The 20,457-nt window shown below is 52.7% G+C and overlaps 9 protein-coding genes across 9 annotated transcripts; 5 read left to right on the top strand and 4 right to left on the bottom strand.

The window, feature by feature from the left end:
* Window positions 1–231: 231 nt before the first annotated feature.
* On the bottom strand, window positions 232–714 carry NECHADRAFT_89015 (uncharacterized protein; the record flags this gene model as incomplete). Its single annotated transcript, XM_003039610.1, has 2 exons — window positions 232–496; window positions 560–714. The coding sequence occupies 2 exons, from the start codon at window positions 712–714 to the stop codon at window positions 232–234; spliced, it is 420 nt and encodes a 139-aa protein (XP_003039656.1).
* Window positions 715–1,314: 600 nt separating this feature from the next.
* NECHADRAFT_89014 (uncharacterized protein) lies at window positions 1,315–1,776 on the bottom strand (the record flags this gene model as incomplete). The annotated part of the gene is made up of 1 exon (XM_003039609.1): window positions 1,315–1,776. The coding sequence occupies one exon, from the start codon at window positions 1,774–1,776 to the stop codon at window positions 1,315–1,317; it is 462 nt and encodes a 153-aa protein (XP_003039655.1).
* Window positions 1,777–2,208: 432 nt separating this feature from the next.
* Window positions 2,209–3,607, top strand: NECHADRAFT_55837 (uncharacterized protein; the record flags this gene model as incomplete). Its single annotated transcript, XM_003039619.1, has 5 exons — window positions 2,209–2,259; window positions 2,314–2,535; window positions 2,626–2,706; window positions 2,774–2,948; window positions 3,039–3,607. 5 exons carry the CDS (start codon window positions 2,209–2,211, stop codon window positions 3,605–3,607), a joined length of 1,098 nt encoding a protein of 365 aa, XP_003039665.1.
* Window positions 3,608–5,615: 2,008 nt separating this feature from the next.
* Window positions 5,616–9,922, bottom strand: NECHADRAFT_73247 (uncharacterized protein; the record flags this gene model as incomplete). The annotated part of the gene is made up of 6 exons (XM_003039608.1): window positions 5,616–7,122; window positions 7,180–7,663; window positions 7,712–8,145; window positions 8,216–8,878; window positions 8,936–9,700; window positions 9,754–9,922. The coding sequence occupies 6 exons, from the start codon at window positions 9,920–9,922 to the stop codon at window positions 5,687–5,689; spliced, it is 3,951 nt and encodes a 1,316-aa protein (XP_003039654.1). The 3' UTR covers window positions 5,616–5,686.
* Window positions 9,923–10,481: 559 nt separating this feature from the next.
* Window positions 10,482–12,342, top strand: NECHADRAFT_102279 (uncharacterized protein; the record flags this gene model as incomplete). Its single annotated transcript, XM_003039618.1, has 2 exons — window positions 10,482–10,548; window positions 10,605–12,342. 2 exons carry the CDS (start codon window positions 10,482–10,484, stop codon window positions 12,275–12,277), a joined length of 1,740 nt encoding a protein of 579 aa, XP_003039664.1. The 3' UTR covers window positions 12,278–12,342.
* A 30-nt stretch (window positions 12,343–12,372) lies between these two features.
* Window positions 12,373–13,737, bottom strand: NECHADRAFT_55834 (uncharacterized protein; the record flags this gene model as incomplete). Its single annotated transcript, XM_003039607.1, has 1 exon — window positions 12,373–13,737. The coding sequence occupies one exon, from the start codon at window positions 13,735–13,737 to the stop codon at window positions 12,373–12,375; it is 1,365 nt and encodes a 454-aa protein (XP_003039653.1).
* Window positions 13,738–14,539: 802 nt separating this feature from the next.
* NECHADRAFT_55843 (uncharacterized protein) lies at window positions 14,540–16,301 on the top strand (the record flags this gene model as incomplete). Its single annotated transcript, XM_003039617.1, has 6 exons — window positions 14,540–14,680; window positions 14,736–14,761; window positions 14,820–14,925; window positions 14,982–15,135; window positions 15,198–15,395; window positions 15,454–16,301. 6 exons carry the CDS (start codon window positions 14,540–14,542, stop codon window positions 16,299–16,301), a joined length of 1,473 nt encoding a protein of 490 aa, XP_003039663.1.
* An 883-nt stretch (window positions 16,302–17,184) lies between these two features.
* Window positions 17,185–18,472, top strand: NECHADRAFT_73244 (uncharacterized protein). Its single transcript, XM_003039616.1, has 3 exons — window positions 17,185–17,234; window positions 17,283–17,766; window positions 17,814–18,472. Exons 1-3 carry the CDS (start codon window positions 17,212–17,214, stop codon window positions 18,234–18,236), a joined length of 930 nt encoding a protein of 309 aa, XP_003039662.1. The 5' UTR covers window positions 17,185–17,211; the 3' UTR covers window positions 18,237–18,472.
* A 27-nt stretch (window positions 18,473–18,499) lies between these two features.
* NECHADRAFT_89007 (uncharacterized protein) lies at window positions 18,500–20,379 on the top strand (the record flags this gene model as incomplete). The annotated part of the gene is made up of 4 exons (XM_003039615.1): window positions 18,500–18,533; window positions 18,807–19,204; window positions 19,278–19,330; window positions 19,551–20,379. The coding sequence occupies 4 exons, from the start codon at window positions 18,500–18,502 to the stop codon at window positions 20,377–20,379; spliced, it is 1,314 nt and encodes a 437-aa protein (XP_003039661.1).
* Between the last annotated feature and the right edge of the window lie 78 nt (window positions 20,380–20,457).

The raw sequence follows: 20,457 nt of genomic DNA, 5'->3' as shown, positions 1-20,457 counted from the left end.
CATTATATCTTCTTTCCCTCTTCAAAGTGTACACCAGGCCCATCGCTTAGTCCATGGTTATGAACATGTTGGCTTTAGGTGCTAGCCTTGACCTGAAATGCATCATTGATAAAAAACCATAAACCATTAGCTGCCCCATAGTCTGCTAGCGCAAAAAAATTCTCTTCTAGACAAAAACCATTAAGAGCTCAATCAATGATTTTCATGGGTGATGGACATGATGCCTCTTATTTAACCCTCCATAGACTTTGGAAGTACTTCTCGGACCTTATGAAAGTCTGGCCACTCAGACAACTTCTTAATCTTCTTTCCATCCTCCGTCATTGTAAGCACAAAGACATAATCAGTGCCATATGGCCCTGCTTCCACTTCGCCCTCGCTGCTACACATCAACGTCACCGTCCTCTTCTCCAAGTCCACGAACATCTCGTTAATAGTAATCTTGAGTTTCTTTAAAAGCTTAAAGAAACCTGCCGCCCTGTCGTATGTTCGAAATCTGGATTATCGTTCAGTAATTCACACATTCTTTTAGCGTTGGGGGACTCTGCTCGCAACTCACTGTTCTCTCGTCATTGGAAAGACCCCCTCTGTATCTGGGTGAACCGTATAATGGATATCGTCGGTCCATCTCGATACAACATTGTCCAGCGAGCGACTTTCCAGATCGGAGATCCAGCCCGCTGCCGTCTTTTCGAGGATCTCCTTCAGAGACATGTGTAATCCAGAGTGTAATAATATCAAGGAAACTGGGAGGAGTGTGTATGTACGTTTAGATGAAAAGATTTGTTCGATCCCTTTACCGTGTATATATACTCTGCTTTGGATTTACCGCATGGATACTCGCGTCTTGGCACGGCTTAATTTTTGGTCGATGTGCCCCTTAGTAGCACCGTACGGTGTGATATTGGACCGACTCGGAGACTTTCATGTCTCATGATTCGAATTTGAAATGCAACACCAAGTGACATTCCCGCATGTTCTGGCATTCTAGGTAGTGTGTATTCGCCGTGAAGACGAGTCTCAAGTATCTCTTGATATATAGAGTTGACCAAAGATTATCGTTGAGTTCTATTGCTTTCACTTGCACTCAGATCAGGTATCAGAGATCGTGGTAGATGATGAGGAAATGTGAATTCATGTCTTGATTTGTCCCCTCGTGGTTGCGTTGCTGCCCGGACCGTCGGGAAGTGTGAGTAACGAGTCAGGAGGCACAAGGCGGCTTACCCCCCTTCTGCTTCTCCGCTGTAGAGTGCTAACCTCTACTAGAAACTCCGCTCTCTTTACGGCTGCTAACCACCCAGATGGCCCCACGATTCACTTCGTCGACGTCGTCAATCTCCGCAGGGACTCCACCTGCCCCTTGCAGAAGCCCAACGCCTGCTCTTCAAGGACAGCCTTATACTCGTATGGCACAGTGTTTGCGCCCGATACCCATGTGATGATAGTTGTTCCATCGGACTCCGAAGGGTGGAGTTGGGCAGCTGCCAAAACACCAGTGGCCGGGCTTGAGTTTGGTTCGACAACTTCATACGTTAACTTGTATGTCATGGAGTCGCACTCTAGGATTTTCTCGTCGAAGAAGGTATCGCCAAAGTAGACACGTCGCACAGCATCTTTTCCGTGGCCCTTGAGGATAGATGACCGAGTACAGCCCGGAATAAGGATTCTCTCCGCACCAATGGCAGAGAGGAAAGGCCAGATCTCGTTTGCCGGTGCATTAATGGTCTCCCTGATGGAAGCAAGGACAATCCTGCCTTGGAGATCGTCGACCGACATGATGATAGTGACTTGGGAAAGAAATCGGGTTAGCAAGGGCCTTGTTCTCCCGTATTCCGTGCATCTCTTACGGTTTTGTTTCAGGAGTTAAGCACTGGTGAGCAGTTCTGTGAACGAAGATGGATGGACGGTACAGTATGGACACAACTCATTATTTGACGCCTGAACCGGTTCTTATCATGTGTTACCCCGCCTTGATATCTTTCTAGTCTCGCCACTAGTGGACATTCATGCAATGTATCAGCTGGCGCGGCGTTAAAGGGAGGAATTGGACAACCTCCGCAAGCTGAAGGGGAGACTCGGCATGGCCTTTGTCTCCGGCCGCCGAAAGCGAAAGCGAGACGAGGGTAAGTAGTCCCCCCCTAAACCGACTTCCATCCTCTAGTCATCCTGTCAAAGCCTGTCCCAACTTCTGCTTCCACGATCACTACCATGTCTTCAAACACCAACAAGGTAGCCCTTATTTTTGGGGCCTCTGGAATTGTGTGTCAAGTCCAGTCAATATGAAGCAGAAGCCATGCTAATACCTGAACTTAGTCCGGCTGGGCGCTGATGCGTGAATGTCTCTCTTTCCCATCAACAGAGACATTTTCTCGTGTCATCGGCTTGAGCCATCGCCCATTGTCCAAGGAAGCAGCTCGCCTTCCCAATGACCCGCGACTGGAACTAAATAACGGGCTGGATCTCACCCATGGGGGCCAGACCAAGGAGAAACTGGGATCCCTCCCAGGCATTGGCGATGTAACGCATGTGTACTTTGTTGGTGAGTGAACCGGGAGATCTCCGAATCCATTCCCATACGCAATCTAATAGTTGATAGCATACACCGGCCACGGTGGCAACCCCAAGGACGTTGTTAAAGTGAACGCAACGATTGTTGACAATGCTCTCATCGCGCTCAACGAACTATGCCCGATGATGGAGTTCTTCGTGTTGCAAACCGGTGGAAAGGCAAGCACACCATTTCGATCTAATGGCCTGTCTCTAACTTCTACAGGGATACGGAACTGTCGGGTTTGGATGGCCGCCCGCACCTTGGAAAGAAGATCTCCCTCGCATGCCGGAGCCGTACGCCTCGGATATCTTCTACTACGCGCAATACGACGTCGTAGCCAGACACGCTGCAAACAAGTCTTGGGGGTGGTCTGAGATCAGGCCTTCATATCTGGTGCGTATTTCTGACGTCTTTCATTGAATTCTCCTTTTGTCTATCTTCGGTGCCCCATTTCTCCCTATCTAGGCTGACTTCTCTTAATAGCCAGGCTTTGTCCCCCACCATAATGCGATGAATGTCGCACAGTCCCTTGGCCTATTCCTCTCCTACTACCGCTCTATGAAAGGCGCCGGGGCCGAATGTGTGTTCCCCGGGACCCCCGACTCCTGGACAGCGCTCCGCACCGAATCCGCCCAAGACCTAGTTGCCCACTTCCACATCCACGTCTCTTTGCACACTGATAAGAGTAGCGGAAGGTCTTTCAACGTCGGAGATGGCGATCCGGTGTCGTGGGAGCTAACGTGGCCGGTGCTATGTGAATACTTTGGCCTCAAGGGAGTTGGTCCCCTGGCACATAAAGAGGGGGAGATATATGGCATTGAATGGTTGATGGCCCAAAAGGAGTCTTGGCCGGATTGGATCCAAGAGCAGGGTCTCAGGAAGAATGCTCTGGAGGACATGCAATGGGATATTCTCCAGATGGTCCTGACGCTCTCGGTCCGGATTGACTATGATTTAGGTGCATCCCGTGAGATTGGGTTCCAGGAGATTCTAAAGCCTGGTGAGGGCTATATGGTGGCATTTGATCGGCTGCGAGAGGCGGAGCTTCTCCCTTAGGATATCTTAGTCAAGATCGCTATATTGTTCATTCTGGGTATCGCACATGTCAGAGTTAAGGAGCATCTGGCACAGTAGCACAGGCGAGATCCAAGACGAAGTCATTGACGTGATCAACGGTTTCACCTCCGACAATCCTGGCGATGCCATCGTCTTGCAGTCCCGCCATCTACATGGGGATCTTCGGGCTCAGTTAACCCATCAAGGGCCGGGCTGCAACTATAATAAAGAACAGATTATGGGCGAGAACTGTGGTGTCAACCCCGACAAGAGACCTTCGTTGCTTCCAAAGGAAACCAAGAGCCAGAGGCTCGCCAGTGGCGAGTAGCGTCCACAGTGGAACAGAATCTTCTACGCGAACGGTACTATCGACAACCCACCAGCCGACCTGCATCTGGATTGCATCGAGATCTTGAAGTATATAGTTGTACAAAGTAACGTAGAATATATAGGTGATGATTGAGCAAATGAACACTTTAGTTGGACCAGGGGGCATCAAGTTCACACCTTGCTGTGGATTATCGTGATACGTCTCTAGAACACCGACACCATTATGGCCCAATGCGATAAAACGCCGTGACCTAGAGCATCATGCTCATCCACTTGTACACGATTAAATTATGTTTTTCTTTCTACGTCACCAGTCGTGCGGCACGCGCAAGACCATGGTGTGCCAGTGGTATTGGCTCACTAGACTTGGAACCATCTTATCCACGTCCATATGATCGATCATTGCCGTTGGACGTTTGTCTATGCCTGACCTGGCTAATGTTAAGGGCCCAGCTGGTGCTCCACAGGCAGGGGGTTGAGTCGGGGGGATCCCCAACGCCTCCACTCTAGACAGGGGCCCTTGTTGGGCGCAGGGGGTTATAAATTGGAGCGTGACCCAAGATGTAAGCCTGCCTACTTCTAGTGATTTGTTGGATCAGGGCCCCAGGAGCAATCGCGCTCCATCATGTCTTTCAGCACCGACACTAGCGACACTATTCTCTCTTCATCCGGGACAGCTATAGACACGGCCACGGCCACGCAGCTTCTCGCCCTCATCACGCCATTTAAGCAACCGCGTGGATGCGATTCACATTGGGAGCGCACTGGCATACTCTCGACTGAGGGCGACATATCTACGGTGCCAGTTTTGTTGTCAAAAGCCGTGCCATCATGTTAACCATCTGGCTGGGAGGATGTCGTGCCTGAGAGCCGGTAGCAATTCAACCCAGCTGTATGTCCCAGCGGCTGGACCTACTACAATGTGGGTGAGGATGGAGTCGAGGGGCCTTCCACAGCCTTCTGCTGTAACAGGTCTGCTTCCACTTATCCTTGAGATGTTCTTTGCCTGAGGAAAGCAAATACGCTAACCGAGATGTCTACCTTAGTAGCTATACGCGATTGAACAACGACGACCGAGTTCGTTGCCTCTGCAGGCATTAGCACACACCGTTGTGGACGCCGGGTGCAGAATACCGATGAACACGCCACGACGAGCAATACGAAGTCAGGCTCCAGCATGAGCACGAGTCGAACTCTTATGTTGCACGAGGCCTGGAGTATATCCTGGCATGCATCCGACACATCAACACTGACGCCAAAGCTGCTTTCCCTGGCTAGCAACATGGAGGTTCCAACGTGGGCGCCTGGTCAGGATATTCCCGATGGTAAATTTGATGAACGCTCGACTGACGATGATGGTCCATTGGCTGATGAGATGGGCAAGTTTTACTAATTGGTCTGCCCATTATCGGTGTGTTTTTTATCTTATTGGGTGGTTGGATTTGTATGGTGCATTATAAAAAGCGGAAGAAAGCTGCTAGAAATTAACTCTCTGTCAAATATATTACTAGATATAACTATGCCTTGCCTACTTCGACTATGCTTAGCACTCTACTAACATGAACCTGGTATTACTGGTTTGCCCTTTAGGAAACGCACCATTGTCACACTTGCAAGCCGTCAGTAAAGGTCGTTGCAAATTTAATGTTCAACTCGGGCATTAAATAGAGTTTCCGGTCTTTATCAACGAGCTGCCATTAGCAACTTCTCCAGTATGATACAACTATTTCTTTGCATATTTTCTATGAATTAAAATCCATCAGCCGCCCAGTTAGCATGCTCGTTAACCCCAGCAACCTTGCTATATCCATCATCTCCATTAGATGCCTTTTTCCCATTCACCTTGTCACTTACAGGACCATAGCCACCTCCCGAAGGGCTTTCAATAACCAACTGATCACCAGCCTTCATCCTCACCATGTTCCTCTGTCCAAGGTTCACCGCCCTAAACGATCCATCCTCAAGCTTGCGGTTCCAGGTGTTCGATCCGAACGCGCCAGGATCACCGCCGCGGAGACCATAAGGCCTCGTTGTCCTCCGCTCAGTGATGACGCTGAAGCTAAGCGGCGCCAGAGCCTCGTACACTCTCCGGGTTCCGTCGCCGCCATTGAACGTGCCCTTGCCGCCACTTCCCTTTCGGATACTAAACTCCCTCATGAGGACTGGGTACCGCTTCTCGACAAGCTCTGCGTCGGTGATGCGCGTGTTAGTCATGTGAGTGTGCACGGCACTCGCGCCGTGCCAGGTTGGTCCAGCACCTGCACCACCGCAGATAGTCTCGCCAAAGGCATACCGGAAGCCCTTGGTGCGGCCAGCCTCGTCGAGGGACTCGCCGCCGAAGAAGCCAACGCAGTTCATGCATCCCTGAGACGCAGCAGCGGCCTCGAAGGCGTGAAGGATCGTGTCACAGATGCGTTGCGAAGTATGCGTGTTGCCGGCGCATACAGCCGCAGCTCCAGAAGGATTCAAGAAGCAGCCTTCGGGGATGATGATATCGATAGGCGTTAAGCATCCCTGGTTCAACGGGATATCAGCCCCAATCATAGTTCGAAGGCAGAAAATAACGCCCGAGTATGTGAGGGCCCTGGGCGCGTTCATGTTTCCGTGGAGCTCGGGAGTGGTGCCAGTAAAGTCAAAGGTGGCGCTTCCATCCTCTCGGATCTGAACTTGGAGGCAGATCCGGGAACTGTTGTCCATATAGCCGACGGCACTGAGCTTGCCTCCGGGGTACTGCGTGCGGACCTTCTTGAGGAATCCTCGAATGGCAATCTCAGCGTTGGACTGGATGGCGTCCATGTAGAACTGCACCGTCTTCTGCCCGTACTGATCCATCAGCCTGTTGAGAAGTTTGGCGCCTTTGTTGTTTGCGGCGGCAAAGGACTGGAGGTCAGTGATGTTATCACTCAATCGTTGTGTGCTGTTGCATCCAGGTCGGGTTCCTGGCTCGGCAAAGATCTTGGCGATACCCTCATGGTCGAACTGGCCGCCACGGATCATGGTGAATGTGTGGATTGCGACACCCTCCTGCCACAGTTCCGTGGAGTTGGGCGGCATGGACGTTCCCTCAGAGCCACCGATATCAGTGTGGTGGCCACGAGAGGCAAGGAAGAAGAGGATCTCTTTGCCAGCCTGGTCGAACACCGGAGTGACGACCGTCAAGTCGGGCAGATGTGTTCCTCCGCTCACTGCAAACTGTTAGCCACGGCTCTGCGATTTTGAACAAAGAAGGTTCTTTCTCTTACCGGGATGGTTCGTTACAAAGACATCACCAGGCTGCATCTTGTCACCAACCTGCTCGATCTGACCCTTCACCGCATAGCTCATGCTACCTAAGAAGACGGGGACGTGGGGTGCGTTAGCTACCAAGTCACCGGTAGGGCCAAAGATAGCACAAGCAAAGTCCAGTCTCTCCTTAATGTTGAGAGAGACAGAGGTCTTCTGCAGCGAGCGGCCCATCTGCTCCGCAATGCTCATGAATCGATGGCCAAACACGGAGAGTTGAACTGGGTCAACGGTCAGGGCATCAGCCTTTGAGGGGTTCTGGGCCTCGACATCAATGATGATATGACTTGAGAGAACTCGGGCCTTGCACTTGGGAGCTACCACGACAGTCGCCGTGTCATCGATTATCACGGCGGGTCCAGAGACCAGGTTGCCGGGGGACAGGTCCTTGAGCAGCAGAACGCTGGCCTGGTGGAAGCCGCCGTGCTTGAAATACATGGGTCGCTGAGGTGTGTTAGCCAGTGTGTCTAAATGGAGGAGCGATACACCTACCGTCTCTGCTGCAAGCTTGTCTGCGTTGATGGGCGTAAAGCTCTCTCCTTTCAGCTCTTGCTCAAGAGCCTCGTTATCCTTGGTGCTCTCGGTACTAACACCAATAGCCCGGACGCGGATGTCATCGACCAGCACCTCTCTGTCAGCCGGGAGAACAAAGGAGAATTCCCTCAGATGCTCAGCGATAAACTCCCTCTTCCAGTCTCCATCGGCGGGCTCAAGGATCATCAGGGTAGTGTCGCTGCCACGGTAGCGGAGGTTGAGATAGACGTCGTGCCTGATAGCTGCCTGGTCGACTCCTTGCTGAATGAGGGCGTCTGTGCCAAACTTTCGCAAATGCTCGTGGCGGGCTCTAATCTTGGGCAGGCTTTCGGCTGTGAGAACCTCGTTGCATGGCTCCTGGGCTTCTTGAACGACCTCGGCAAGGGCCATGCCTAGGTGATGTTAGATATCTTGGAAACATCTCCGCGACTTATTGAATACTAAAAAGAAAGAGAGACTCACCATATGCCGACAGAAGACTGGAATACTTGTGCATCACAACCTTGGAGATACCGAGGTTTTCTGCGATCTCACAGGCATGCTGACCTCCCGCTCCACCAAACACGGCGAGATTATGCGAATCGATCTCGAAACCTCGTGCTTCTGTCAGAGAGCGAATCGGCCTGCACATGGTCTCATTGGCAACCTCGATGAAGCCAACGGCGACCTCTTCAGGTGTCACATCCCGACCAGTGTCCCTTCGAATGTCGTTGGCCAACTGCTCAAACTTTTGTCGCACGATATCTACGTCGAGTCCCTGGTTCTCGTTGGGCCCAAAGATCTTGGGAAAGTACTCCGGCAGTAGACGACCCAGAAGTAGGTTGGCGTCGGTGATGGTGAGGGGGCCTCCCTTTCGGTACGCTGCTGGGCCGGGATGGGCACCAGCACTCTCGGGCCCGACCCTAAAGAGGCCGTTCTCCCAGAAGAGGATGCTGCCGCCGCCGGCTGCGACTGTGTTGATGTCCAGCTGGGGACTTTGGATGGTGACTCCGGCGGTGGTGGTTTCGAAGACGTGGTCAAAGGTGCCTCCGAAGCGGCTCACGTCCGTAGAGGTTCCTCCCATGTCGAAGCCAACGACGGGTGTTTCACCATCGTAGGATGTACGAGCAAAGCCGACAAGACCGCCTAGCATGATCAATAAGCCTCAATGGTCTGCAACGTCAGGGACACGGGGCAACTTACCTGCAGGTCCACTAAGGATGCCCTTCATACCACTGAATGACTTGTAGTTCACCAGACCACCGTCGCTCTGCATGAACTCGCAGCGCAGCCCTTCAAGGTTACCGTCTTCAAAGCCGGCTGCGAAACCGGCAATGTACTTGTTGGTCTCGGGTGTGAGGTAGGCATCCGCAGAGGCCGTGCCGGCGCGAGACACCATCTTGACCATGTTGGCACCAACAGCAGACGACAGGGAAACGTGGTCAAAGCCCATCTCTTTTGCCAAGGCCTCGATTCTCCGCTCATGGTCGGGGAAGAGGAAGGAATGGGCCAGACACACCGCAACAGTGGTGTAGCCTTCATCCCGGAGTTTTTGGAGCGATGCCTTTGTCATGTCCTCGTTGAGGCTCTCCAGAACCCGGATCAGCTCGCCACCAACGCCCTCGACAACTTCGCCTTGGATGACTTTACGGACGCCGTTCACGCGGTCAGCCTCCTCATCGTAGTGCTCGAGAGTGACGCGCTCGTCGATTTCTACTACCATGTCGTACAGTACGGCAGCCTTGCGGATATCGAGAGCAAAGATGTTGGGACGCTGCTGGGAGCCAATCTCCAGGACGTCTCTGTGGCCCTTTGTCACCAAGAAGGCGTGTCGACTTCCTTTGCGCTCCAGAAGGGCATTTGTAGCAACCGTGGTGCCCATGCGGATTGCGCGGATGGGCTTCTTGGGAAGAGGCTCTGACTTGGGGATTTCTCGTCCAAGATAGTGGCAGAGCACTCTTCGAACACCTGAGAGCGGGTTAGTGGGACCGGCAAGGCACAGCTGAGCGGCGCTAACTGACCTTCTGTGGGAGCATCCTTGTAGTGATCAGGGTCTACAGAGAGAAGCTTGAAAACAAAGTCAGGCTTGCCCTCGACAGACGCCCAGACGTCGGTAAAGGTGCCGCCTCGGTCGATAGCGACCAAGATAGAGTCCTCAGTTGACACTGTGGTTGTGCTGGCGTGAGGCATGATGAAGGTTGACTGGCTATCTGCCTAAACGAACGAGATAGATGAGAGGCAGGGATAAGGATGAGATGATGAAGATTGAGATGATAGTCCATTGACTGGGGACAAACATGGTTTTAAACACAGATAACGAAAGAAAATCTCATCGGAATATGCATAGATAGATACCTATCCAGTCTGCATCACAGTTCGAAACGACCTTCTCACTTTCATCAACTCCCACAAAGTCCACCCACCCTAGACCCATGACTCGTGAGGGGGGGATGCTGCCCCACTATTTCCCCGCGATGCCATCACTCCGAATCTCCGGCTCATATCAAGGCCGGGGCCAAGGGTTGGATAACGCCTCGTGAATGGCTCGAGCTTGATAAGCAAAAGGCGGGTCAGGTCGTTTCGACCTTCTCTCTTCTATCTCTTGTGCCCCCCGTTATCCGACACATGACCGAGCTACCACTTAACGTCTCACTCCACCTTTGAACCCCCCAGATCTGCGCAATCTCGGCCGCAAAACATCATCACTCGAGCCTCTACCACCCTAGCTATTTCTCGCTCGCCTCTTGTAATGCCCCGCCGGAGACAGAACGAACCCACGGAGAAGCGTGGGAGGAATGCTTGCTGGAAGTGCAAGGGTAGGCAATCACCCCCCGGCCCCCCATTTGACCTAAGCTGACCCAGCGTGCCCCAGAGCGACGCATCAAGTGCACCCTCGAGAGACCCGTCTGCAGCAACTGTGCTCGGTGGAAGCACACGTGCCAGTATGGAGTCAAGCTGCTGTGGAGAGAAGAGGCCCTTGCTAGGGGCATCTGCTTTGGACGACAAGGTACCTCCCTTTCCCTCCCTCAGACGTGGAACCCGCTCGGTGCTCACTGTGGTCCCGCAGGTGTCTATGGCCAGTCATCTAAGGTTCCACTTTCCAGTCAACCTCTTGAATCGAGGAGCTTTATCGGAGACGTTTACTTTCTGCACACAACCACGACTGACTTTGAGGAACCTGGGCGTCGGCCTCGAGCGAGTGCCGATGTCGGCAGGGCCGAAGGATCGCAGCACCTGGACCCTCTGAGTGCAGACCAGGTCGAGGGCGAAGATGAAGTTGCAAGAGTCAGAGAAGATGAGACTGTCTATGTCGAATTCAACAGCAATCATCACCCAGGGTTCGGCAACCAGCTATCTTTGTTCCCATCTGCCGAGACCTCTGCCGACCTGCGCCTCTTCGACTTCTTCGTCAGCTACATGTGTCCCGGCCTCAGCAATTCGACGAAAGAGAACCCATACTGGGAGTTTGTGGTGCCCCTGTCCTTCACCTCGGAGCCTCTGTTCCACGCCCTCCTCAGCTGGGCCGCCACCGAGGCCGCCTTTACCAACCCTGCCGCCAAAGATGTCTACGGCGTGGCCTCGGTCAAGAACAAAGGCCGGGCCCTGAAAGGCCTGAGGATGGAGATCGAGGCCGCACAGGGTGATTGGTCGGCTGCGTCGGGCCATTCAGCCTCGATCCTCACCACGATTATCATTCTCTCATGCAACGACATTGCGATCTTATGTTCGACCGTCTGGATGACGCATCTGAGAGCTGCTCGAGTCCTGTGCAGCATGGTCTGGCCACGCCAACCTAGTGTGTGCGAGCCAGACAAGTTCCGCCAGTTCTGCATCATGTGGTTCGTTTCCCACGACATCATGAGCCGCACGGCTTGGATTCAGGAAACCCTCTTCGACCCGGGCGAGTGGTTTGCCAGCGACGACGAAGCCGAGATTGATCCGATGATTGCCTGCTCTCGGGGCCTAATACAGCAAGTCTCGGCCATTGGGACCTTGATAATGGATCTACGGCACTCTGGGAAGAGGAAGAAAAGACGGCGTGTAGCAGACAACGGTCAAGACGATACGACAGACCCCTCAATCAAGTCACGGCGCGATTCCATTGAAGATGGTCTCAAGGACCTATGTCAGCGGATCTCAACAGGAAGTGATGCTGGCGAGTCCAACGACGTGCTGCTTCGAGTAGCTGAGGGCAAGAGACTATGCTCCCTCATCTACCTGTACGCGTGCATCGACAACGCCACGCCCATGTCCCCCGCCATTCAAGCACTGACGCGACGGGTAATGGATCTCCTGGCTGATCTTCCACCAAAACCGTCCCTGACCTTTATCCTCTTCGTCGTGGGTACCCTGGGGGTGTCTAACGAGGATGATCGGCGACTTGTGTTGGACAAGTTTGACAGCCTGATCAAGGCGAGGTGGCTTGCGTTTGTTGTGAGGGCAAGGGATGTGGTTATGGACGTGTGGCTTGATAGGGATATGGGCAAGGCTGGGAGCTGGGAAGATCTGGTCGAGACGAAGAGCAAACTACTGAGCCTGGCATAGGATGGAAGAGGAATTGATGCCACCTTTAATCATTGCGGCTATGTCAATCTACCGACTTTTCCCATACATGTGCCTTTTTACTTCCATGGACCGCATTACAGCTTCGACTTGAGCTGATGGCCTCCAAGTTGCTCCGTCTGGCACTCCCCTTCACCAACCCAAGCCGGGACATCCTTTACATCCTGCAAATCACCAAACCTCCAGCTGATGTCGTCGGCCTTTCCCTCAGGACTCCCCTTCCACTTCCACCTCCCTAGCTTCTGCTCTCCCTGCTCCAAGACCTCTCGCGCCCAGCGCCCAGCAATAGGCAGCATCTTGAACGCATGGCCACTATCACCAGAAAACACCATCAGCGACCTGTCCTCGGTATCCGGGACATAGTCAATGATAAAGTTGGAGTCTGTCGTGTCGCCGCACCAGCAAATGAACTTTCGTGTCAGAGGCAATGAGGAGAACTGAGGTATCGTCGCAGCGATCAGCGCAGCAATCTTGTCCTCGTCCTCCTTGGGGATCTGCCCACCCGGGATGTAGGTGGCCGTGCTTTCATCTCGACCGCTGGTGGCTGGGAGACTTGCACGGCCGTGGTCCGAGACTTCGAAGTTGGTGAGCCCTGCTCTGTGGGCGCAAAGCTTCAGCAGCCCTGTCTCGGCATCCGGCTCGAAGAAGAAGCCGAGGTCGCGACAGTTGACGACGGGGATACCCGCTAAAGCCCTCACCTGCTCGGGCGTGAGCTGAATATGAGCGACGGCCCATGCCTTGGCGGTGATCTGGGGCGTGATGGAGGGTATGAGACGGCCGACGTGAGCGCCTAAGGACACGATTGTGTGGGTGGCGAGGTGCTCACGGCCAGACTTTGTCTTGACGCCTTTGCACCGCTTCCCATGAAAGAGCAAAGACACTGTGTGCCCATCCTCCTCTCCGAGGACGAAGCTCACGCCGCGTTCCTTGCAGGTCTCATAGATCTTTGCCATGGCCTTTCCGGCGCGGGCGTATCCCCCGTACTTATTGAAGTAGCCATGCCATCCCTTCATGGGTCCTATCAATTGGGGTACGATAGATCGCACATCGTGCCCCGACTTGATCTGTTTCAGCGTGCCGGAAGGGTATTCCGGGCGGCCTTTCAGCGTGAGAACAGCCTTGTTGACTGAATTTTCTGACTTGCTTGGCCCGGTGGGTGAATTAACGACAACAAGGCCTCGCTCGGCGTAGAACGGCGCAAAGAATGGTGTTTTCCAGGCTGCAATAGCCTCTAGGGCAAGACTGGTGTAGAAGTTGTCTTCGTACTCGGCGCGGATAGTCTTGTTGAGATCACACCCGGCCGAGTACGGTGAGGGTATATCGCTGCCCCTGTCGAGGACGGTGATGTTGCGGTAGCCGTTGAGGGAGAGGTCAAGGGCGGTAGACAGACCAAAGGTTCCGGCCCCGACAATCAGGATAGATGCGTCTTTGAGTTCAGCCATGATTGGGAAATAGACTTATCAACCCTGTTGGCTGGCTGGTAAGGGGGAAGATAACGTGAGAGGGACGCTAGCAAATATATTGCAAGATATTTTGGCAATACCGGTGATGACTTGGCAATTGAGCGATATCGGCTACATTTCTTGATATGAGCTGATATTGAACCGAGTTTCTGGTTACAATCATTGTCCACCTGATCAAATCTTTAACGACTTCCATAATCTTGCTTTTGTTATCTTGGCGTGTGGAGTTTTCGAGAGATTGTACCGATACCTAGACCCCACTCCCAGCCGTAATCATCCAATAGCGATGATTACCAGCTTCCCCGCATCTAGCCTTGGCACGGCGTGATGGAGGGAAGGTCGAAACGACCTTGCATGTCTTTGGAGACCCTGGAATTGGCTTATCAGGGGAGGTTCACGGCTTGAGCCCCCGGGGAACCCTGATCGGATAGTCCAACAGCTGGAAGCTATCTCGTCTTACCCCGGAATGTCATGATTTCCCCTCACTGTGCTTCCAGGCCTCTGGATCCTTGACTCGAGGCGTTATCATGGGTTGCCCTTAGGCGCGTGCTAGTTATTCCCGATAATAACGTTGCCTTTCTTAGCCTCACGCCAGAAGCATAAGAACCCTCCTGATACCCACCAAAACTTGCAACCTCCTGCAACAAACGTCCAGGTTCAATATCCAACTCACCCATTGCCATCATCGCCATCTCTCACCACACCTGCAACTATGGGTGCCCCAGAGTCAGATGACAAGACGCACGCCATCTCGGAGGCTCCGTCCATCCAACAGGCCGGGATGGTCGAGGCTCAGAAGCTCGACAATCGCAATGCTGACAAGGCGGCCGTATACCTCAACAGCACTGAGCATTATGAGCCTCTCACTCCTGCCGAGGAGAAGAAGGTGATGCGAAAGATTGATTGGATCTTGCTGCCAATGGTATGGAGAGCTCTGACCTAGAGAAGAATGAAAGCTAACGGTTATGGCTCCTTAGCTCTTCCTCGTGGCCACTCTAGGAGCGTAAGAAGCACCTTCGCTAGTGAAATAGGGTGCAATCGTCTAACCCTGTTCTCGATAGTATTGACAAAGTTGCTCTCGGTACGGCTGCGCTCTACGGGCTCCGCGAGGACAACAACCTTGTCGGTCAGCAGTACAGCTGGCTCGGCTCCATTCTCCCTCTGGGTGTTGGTCACCCTTTCTTCTTGATTGAGAATAGACCTAGCTGACAGAATCTACGCAGGCACTTGTCGGCATGTTCCCCTCGACCTGGCTCATCCACCGCCTCCCAAGCGCCAAATATCTCTCTGCCTGCTCCATGGGCTGGTCCGCGTGTGCCCTGCTTATGGTAGCATGCCACAACTTTGCAGGGCTCGCCGCTCTTCGGTTCTTGATGGGTAAGTCTCCAAGGCAGCGCCTTTTGCGAGTCTTGTGTCTGACGAGAATGGCAACAAAACAGGTGCCTTCGAAGCCATCATCGTCCCCGGCATCTCCCTGATGCTCGCTGGCTTTTACCTCAAGGAGGAGCAGCCCCCTAGAAACGCCCTTGTGTTTGCTGCTGCCAGTTCTGTCATCAACGGCTTCCTCTCCTGGGCTGTTGGTCATATTCCTGAGAGTGCGCCGCTCGCCATCTGGCAATATCTGTTTATCCTGACTGGTAAGTCATAGCTGGGCTACTCCCAAAATGTATAACACACTCACCAACCCTGTTCCAGGCTCCGTCTCCATGACCTGGTCCATCATCGCATTTATCTGGCTCCCCGGAACCCCAATGGACGCCTTCTTCCTCAGCGATCGGGAGAAGCACCACGTCGTGAACCGTCTGGCTGCCAACAAAACTGGTATTTCCAACAGCGTCTGGAAATGGTCCCAGGTTAAAGAGGCGGTCATTGACCCCAAGACCTGGCTCCTCTTCTTCTTCAACATTGCCATCAACATTCCTAATGGCGGCCTCGTCACGTTTGGCGGGCTGATTATCCAGGGCCTCGGTTACTCTGGCGTTGACGCATCACTCCTCACCATGCCGACCGGTGTCATGTCCACCATCGCCTCCTTTACCTTCTCGCTCTTGTCCGCCAAGTGGAAGAACCGTCGCTGCCTGGTCACAATTTTGGCCTGCCTCGTCCCTATCGTTGGTACCGCCGTCGTCTTCGCCCTCCCCCGAAGCAACCTTGCAGGGCAGATGGTTGGTCTGTACCTCCTGTACACCTACTTTGGTCCTTATGTCGTTGGTATCGGCCTGGCCCAGGCTAATACCGCCGGCCACACCAAGAAGTCGGTCGTGTTCGCCATCCTCTACATCGGATACGCCGTCGGCAACCTTATCGGCCCCCAGACGTTCCGCGCCAATCAGGCTCCGGAATATGTCGGTGGCACCATCTCCATGATCGTCTGCTACGGCGTTTGCATGGCCATCATGGGCGCGTATTGGGCCATTGCCGCGTGGCAGAACAAGAAGAATGCTGACAACCTGGCTGCTTCTGGTGACCAGGACGAGGATGTGATCGAATCATTCTTGGATGAGACCGATTTCGAGCAGAAGACGTTCATTTATACTACCTAGTTGTTCAAGTAGAAAGAGATGTCTGGGTCTGGGGATTGCTGTGCGGCCGTTGGTTAATCTGAACACGGCAACTTCTGTCCTGCCAAGACAGGGGAGCGAAGGTTAGGATAAGTTGATAGTAACATGAAGAAGTATGTAATTTGCAAGGAAAAGTGGTGTCCTTGCACATGAGGCGCCTTTGTATACTTATCCTACAGATTTCCAGCGGCGTTGCTTCCCTTGATACTCCCTCTGCACTGACGTCAACCACCTCCTCTTGCTATCCTAGGCCTCAAGAACACAGTATGACAGCCATGTAAACAATACTTACAATTTGACATCGCACAATGACGGGGTTACAGGGCAATTCAAGCGAAGAGCGAGCTTGCAATGCTACTCCAAGACCAAGACATAAGTTGATGTTCAAATGCAAACCGCTCTTCTTACCTGTTTCGTTCTCGTGTTTACTTGAGTGGGTCCTCCAATACGGGGTTTCCTTTACTATTATCTGCAATGGCGACAAGGCGTTATCAGTCGCAATAGCAGAAAACACAGTCTTCAATACACAGCAGTATCGAACCCTAATACTGCTGCTAATACAGACGATCGGCCTGGAAACCATAGTTCCCTTGATGCATATCCAAACATGTTGAGGCGGAGCTCAGACTACACTCTTAATCGGTTTTCTTAGAAAGGTTTAGATACTCTCAGAAGCCACCCTGTATTGGCCAGAGCTAGTGGAAGCCCCAGCAGATAAAATCACGCACCTCGCCTGGACCTTCTCCCGTCGAGATCCCAAGTGGGCCCGCCGAGCACCACCTCTTCAAGTCTACTCAGACACAATGCCTCATATATAAACCCGGAGAGCCCCTAGATGTACGGAAATATTTCTCCCACTCCTCCAACTTGCTCTGTTGCAAACTTTCCCGCCATGACATACCAAGAAAACACGACGCAAGTGGGCCAAGCGATCAGTTCTCTACATCGACTAACAACAAACAGGAAGAAATATGTCCTCAACACGGGGGACTCGATGCCCGCCCTAGGCCTTGGTACATGGCAGTCCAAGCCGGGCGAGGTTGAACTCGCCGTGCAATGGGCCCTCGAGTGCGGCTACCGCCATATCGATACGGCATTTGCGTACGGCAATGAGAAGGAAGTAGGCGCAGGCATCAGGGCATCCGGGGTTCCTCGAGAGCAGATCTGGCTTACCACAAAGCTAGACAATGATTGCCACCACCGTGTTGCTGAGGCAATTGACACGAGCCTTGCAAACTTGGGCACTGACTATGTTGATCTGTATTTGATGCACTGGCCGGTTGCTCTGGATCCTGGCAACCATGACCAGGTCCTCAAAGACTGGGATTTCGTGGATACCTGGCGGGATATGCAGAAGCTCGTTGGTACCGGCAAGGTTCGCAACATTGGTGTCAGCAACTTTGGTATAAGGAACCTGGACAAGCTACTGTCAGCGGAGAGCTGCAAGGTAATCTACTGAACGCTTCTACCTAGAACAGGCTCTAACGTTTGCAGATAACCCCGGCCGTAAATCAGGTGGAACTCCATCCTTTCAACCCTTCCACCAGGCTCGTCAAGTACAACGAGTCTAAGGGAATTCACACAACAGCGTACTCGCCTCTCGGCAGCACAAACTCGCCAATATATTCCAACGAGACTGTCATCTCAATCGCAAAGACCCACGGTCGCACTCCGCAGCAGATCTTGTTAATGTGGGGTTTGCAGAGGGGGACAAGTCTGCTGCCAAAGTCCGTCACCAAGGAGCGCATCGAGGCAAACTTTGATCTCAGAGGCTGGCAGCTTACCGATCGAGAGATGGCCAGCCTCTCTGGTATTCCTGATCGTTTCAAAGTTGCCGACGATTCGTGGCTCCCTGTGAGAGTCTTCTTTGGAGATGACGAAGAAATTGATGCTACGAGGCCTGTTTCGATGCTGTAAAGGGCTTTTTCTGTCCAGGATTGCGGATTAAACGGACGCGAGCCTTGCTTAGCGATTCAGACTTTTTTAGTCATGCCAGAGATCATCCCACCTACTTACCACCATACATAAACTCCCTACATAGATACTCTTCTTACAACCCACTTCCTATCAAGCAAGGTGCCAGTACCCTGAAGGTAACCTTGATATGCATGTAGATTACATACAGTTAAATAGAGACTCGTGCATACTCGCTTAAGGCGGCCTTTCCCTAGCTGCGAACCATGGCCTTCCCCCACCGCCTTTTCAGCTGGGCGGGTAAATTAAACACGCGCATCAGAGAAACGGCTGTGATAGGCCGCTGGAGAACCGTCTGGGCCCTCTGAGGCACATCTGTTGGGGTAGAATGAAAATGCCCATGTGATTCTGCTTTGTGCCCAACCGACCATCCTGACACTTCAACCCTACACAAACATCGCAACCGGGCTGTTCCTGTCATTATAGACAAGAGTGATGGCAGGTTCTGCGTCCAAAGGTGTGGCATTGCCAGACGACTTGGACAAGTAGTGCTAACTTATATTTGACCGCTAGGGCACGGCCCCGCTTGGCCTCGCGAACCTCACGTGATAACCGAGATAGAGACATATCGGCAAAGGGTAAAGAGTTTTCTCCACAACGACGCTTTGCATCCGTGGGTAAAAGACATCACCGCTGTGGAGTCAAGGCTTCGAATATTGGATTTAGAAGCAGGACGCGATGGCTCAATAGCTACCGAGCCTGCCAGTCCAGAGGAGACTTGGCTATATCTCGAGAATGCTCTGAGCAGTTCATCCGGCCGGCGTCTGATCTTGCTGGAGGGTATGAACCCGAGATTAGCAGAGGTACTTGGAGTGAAGCTCGGTATACCTCCGGAATTTTGGTTGTCACATTGGGGTCATACTGCGAGACCTCGAATATCTGATTCCTCAGGCAGCTCAACGTACTGGAAGGTACAGGTACCGCAGCAATGTCTAGTATCAAAAGACTTGTCGCGCACTGAGGGTGTGTATACTATTCAATTAGGACACTGCCCTCGTGGAACGACTTATTGCGATGCGGAGGAGAAGCAAACATATGTGAGCAGTGTTGTATCTTATTGGGCGGACAAGTTTGCCGAGGAGTCATGGATAGGTGAGCATAGAACGCAAAAGCAAATCCCAGGCGCTGACTCGTGTCTAAAGCCGTTGCACTGGTCGACGCTCCTACAGGTCATTTAACCCCTCGATCCTTGCCGCCTCTTGGATTCACACGTTCTCGCCCTGCAAGGCATAGAGCCCACAGGGTATATCCCTGTAGCACCCCGATGTGGGATGCCATCGTGCAAACCTACGAAACAGAAAAGGATATTTCAACAGAAGACCCATTCTTGGCCACTACCATCATTCGGAACGCCGTCGGCTCCGCCTGGAAGACCAAGACCAACGATGACATCAATCGGTTGCACGTGGTTTGGACGACCGCCAATGACTACCGCTTTGGGCTCAATGCGGTCAATCTATACCAAGGAGGAGAGGTTTTGATCAAACAAAGTAACCAGACCTCGATAGAATACGAGACGCTGATGGAAGAGCGACATTCTATCCAGCAGCACGAGGCACAACTCAAGGAGATTATTCGAGCCTTTCGGTACGACAGCAACGAGTTTACATCGTCTCCACCAGATTCGAAGCTTCGGCTCTTAATTTCCAATGAAGCAAGCCGATGGAGAGGCACCCATAACCAGTATCAATGGATGAATACAACCATGGCCGAAACCATGACGATATGTGCCGAGGATACCGCAATGGAAGAAGCCTTTACGACCAATATGCAGATCATCGATACCTACATACAGACAGCGGCGGTCAATATGCAAGCTACGGCCAATCAAATAGCTCGCAGCTCTGGTCAACTCGCCAGCATCGCCATGGTAGCTGTGCCATGTATGGTCTTGGCATCTATCTTCTCTATGACCGCAGGGGCGCACCTATTTTTTGTCTACTGGTGCACCGCTATTCCGATGACCCTTTTCCTGCTCGGCTGGGTCATCCAGAAGGATGTTGTGGCGCTGGTGGTGAAAATGGAGGAGAGGTTGAGGGGTAGCAGGACTGACATGTCCTCGAGCGACATGTTATACCTTGATTAAATTTAATTTAGTTCACTTCCCAAACTCACCCGGCTTGTTGTTTGGTCAACTTCATTCCCCGAGGCTGTTCTTCATAAG

The sequence above is a fragment of the Fusarium vanettenii genome, assembly GCF_000151355.1.
Source record: "Fusarium vanettenii 77-13-4 unplaced genomic scaffold NECHAsca_86_unmapped, whole genome shotgun sequence".
Classification (NCBI taxonomy): domain Eukaryota; kingdom Fungi; phylum Ascomycota; class Sordariomycetes; order Hypocreales; family Nectriaceae; genus Fusarium; species Fusarium vanettenii.
Note: the sequence above shows the minus strand (reverse complement) of the source record. Positions and strands in the feature narration are given on the sequence as shown.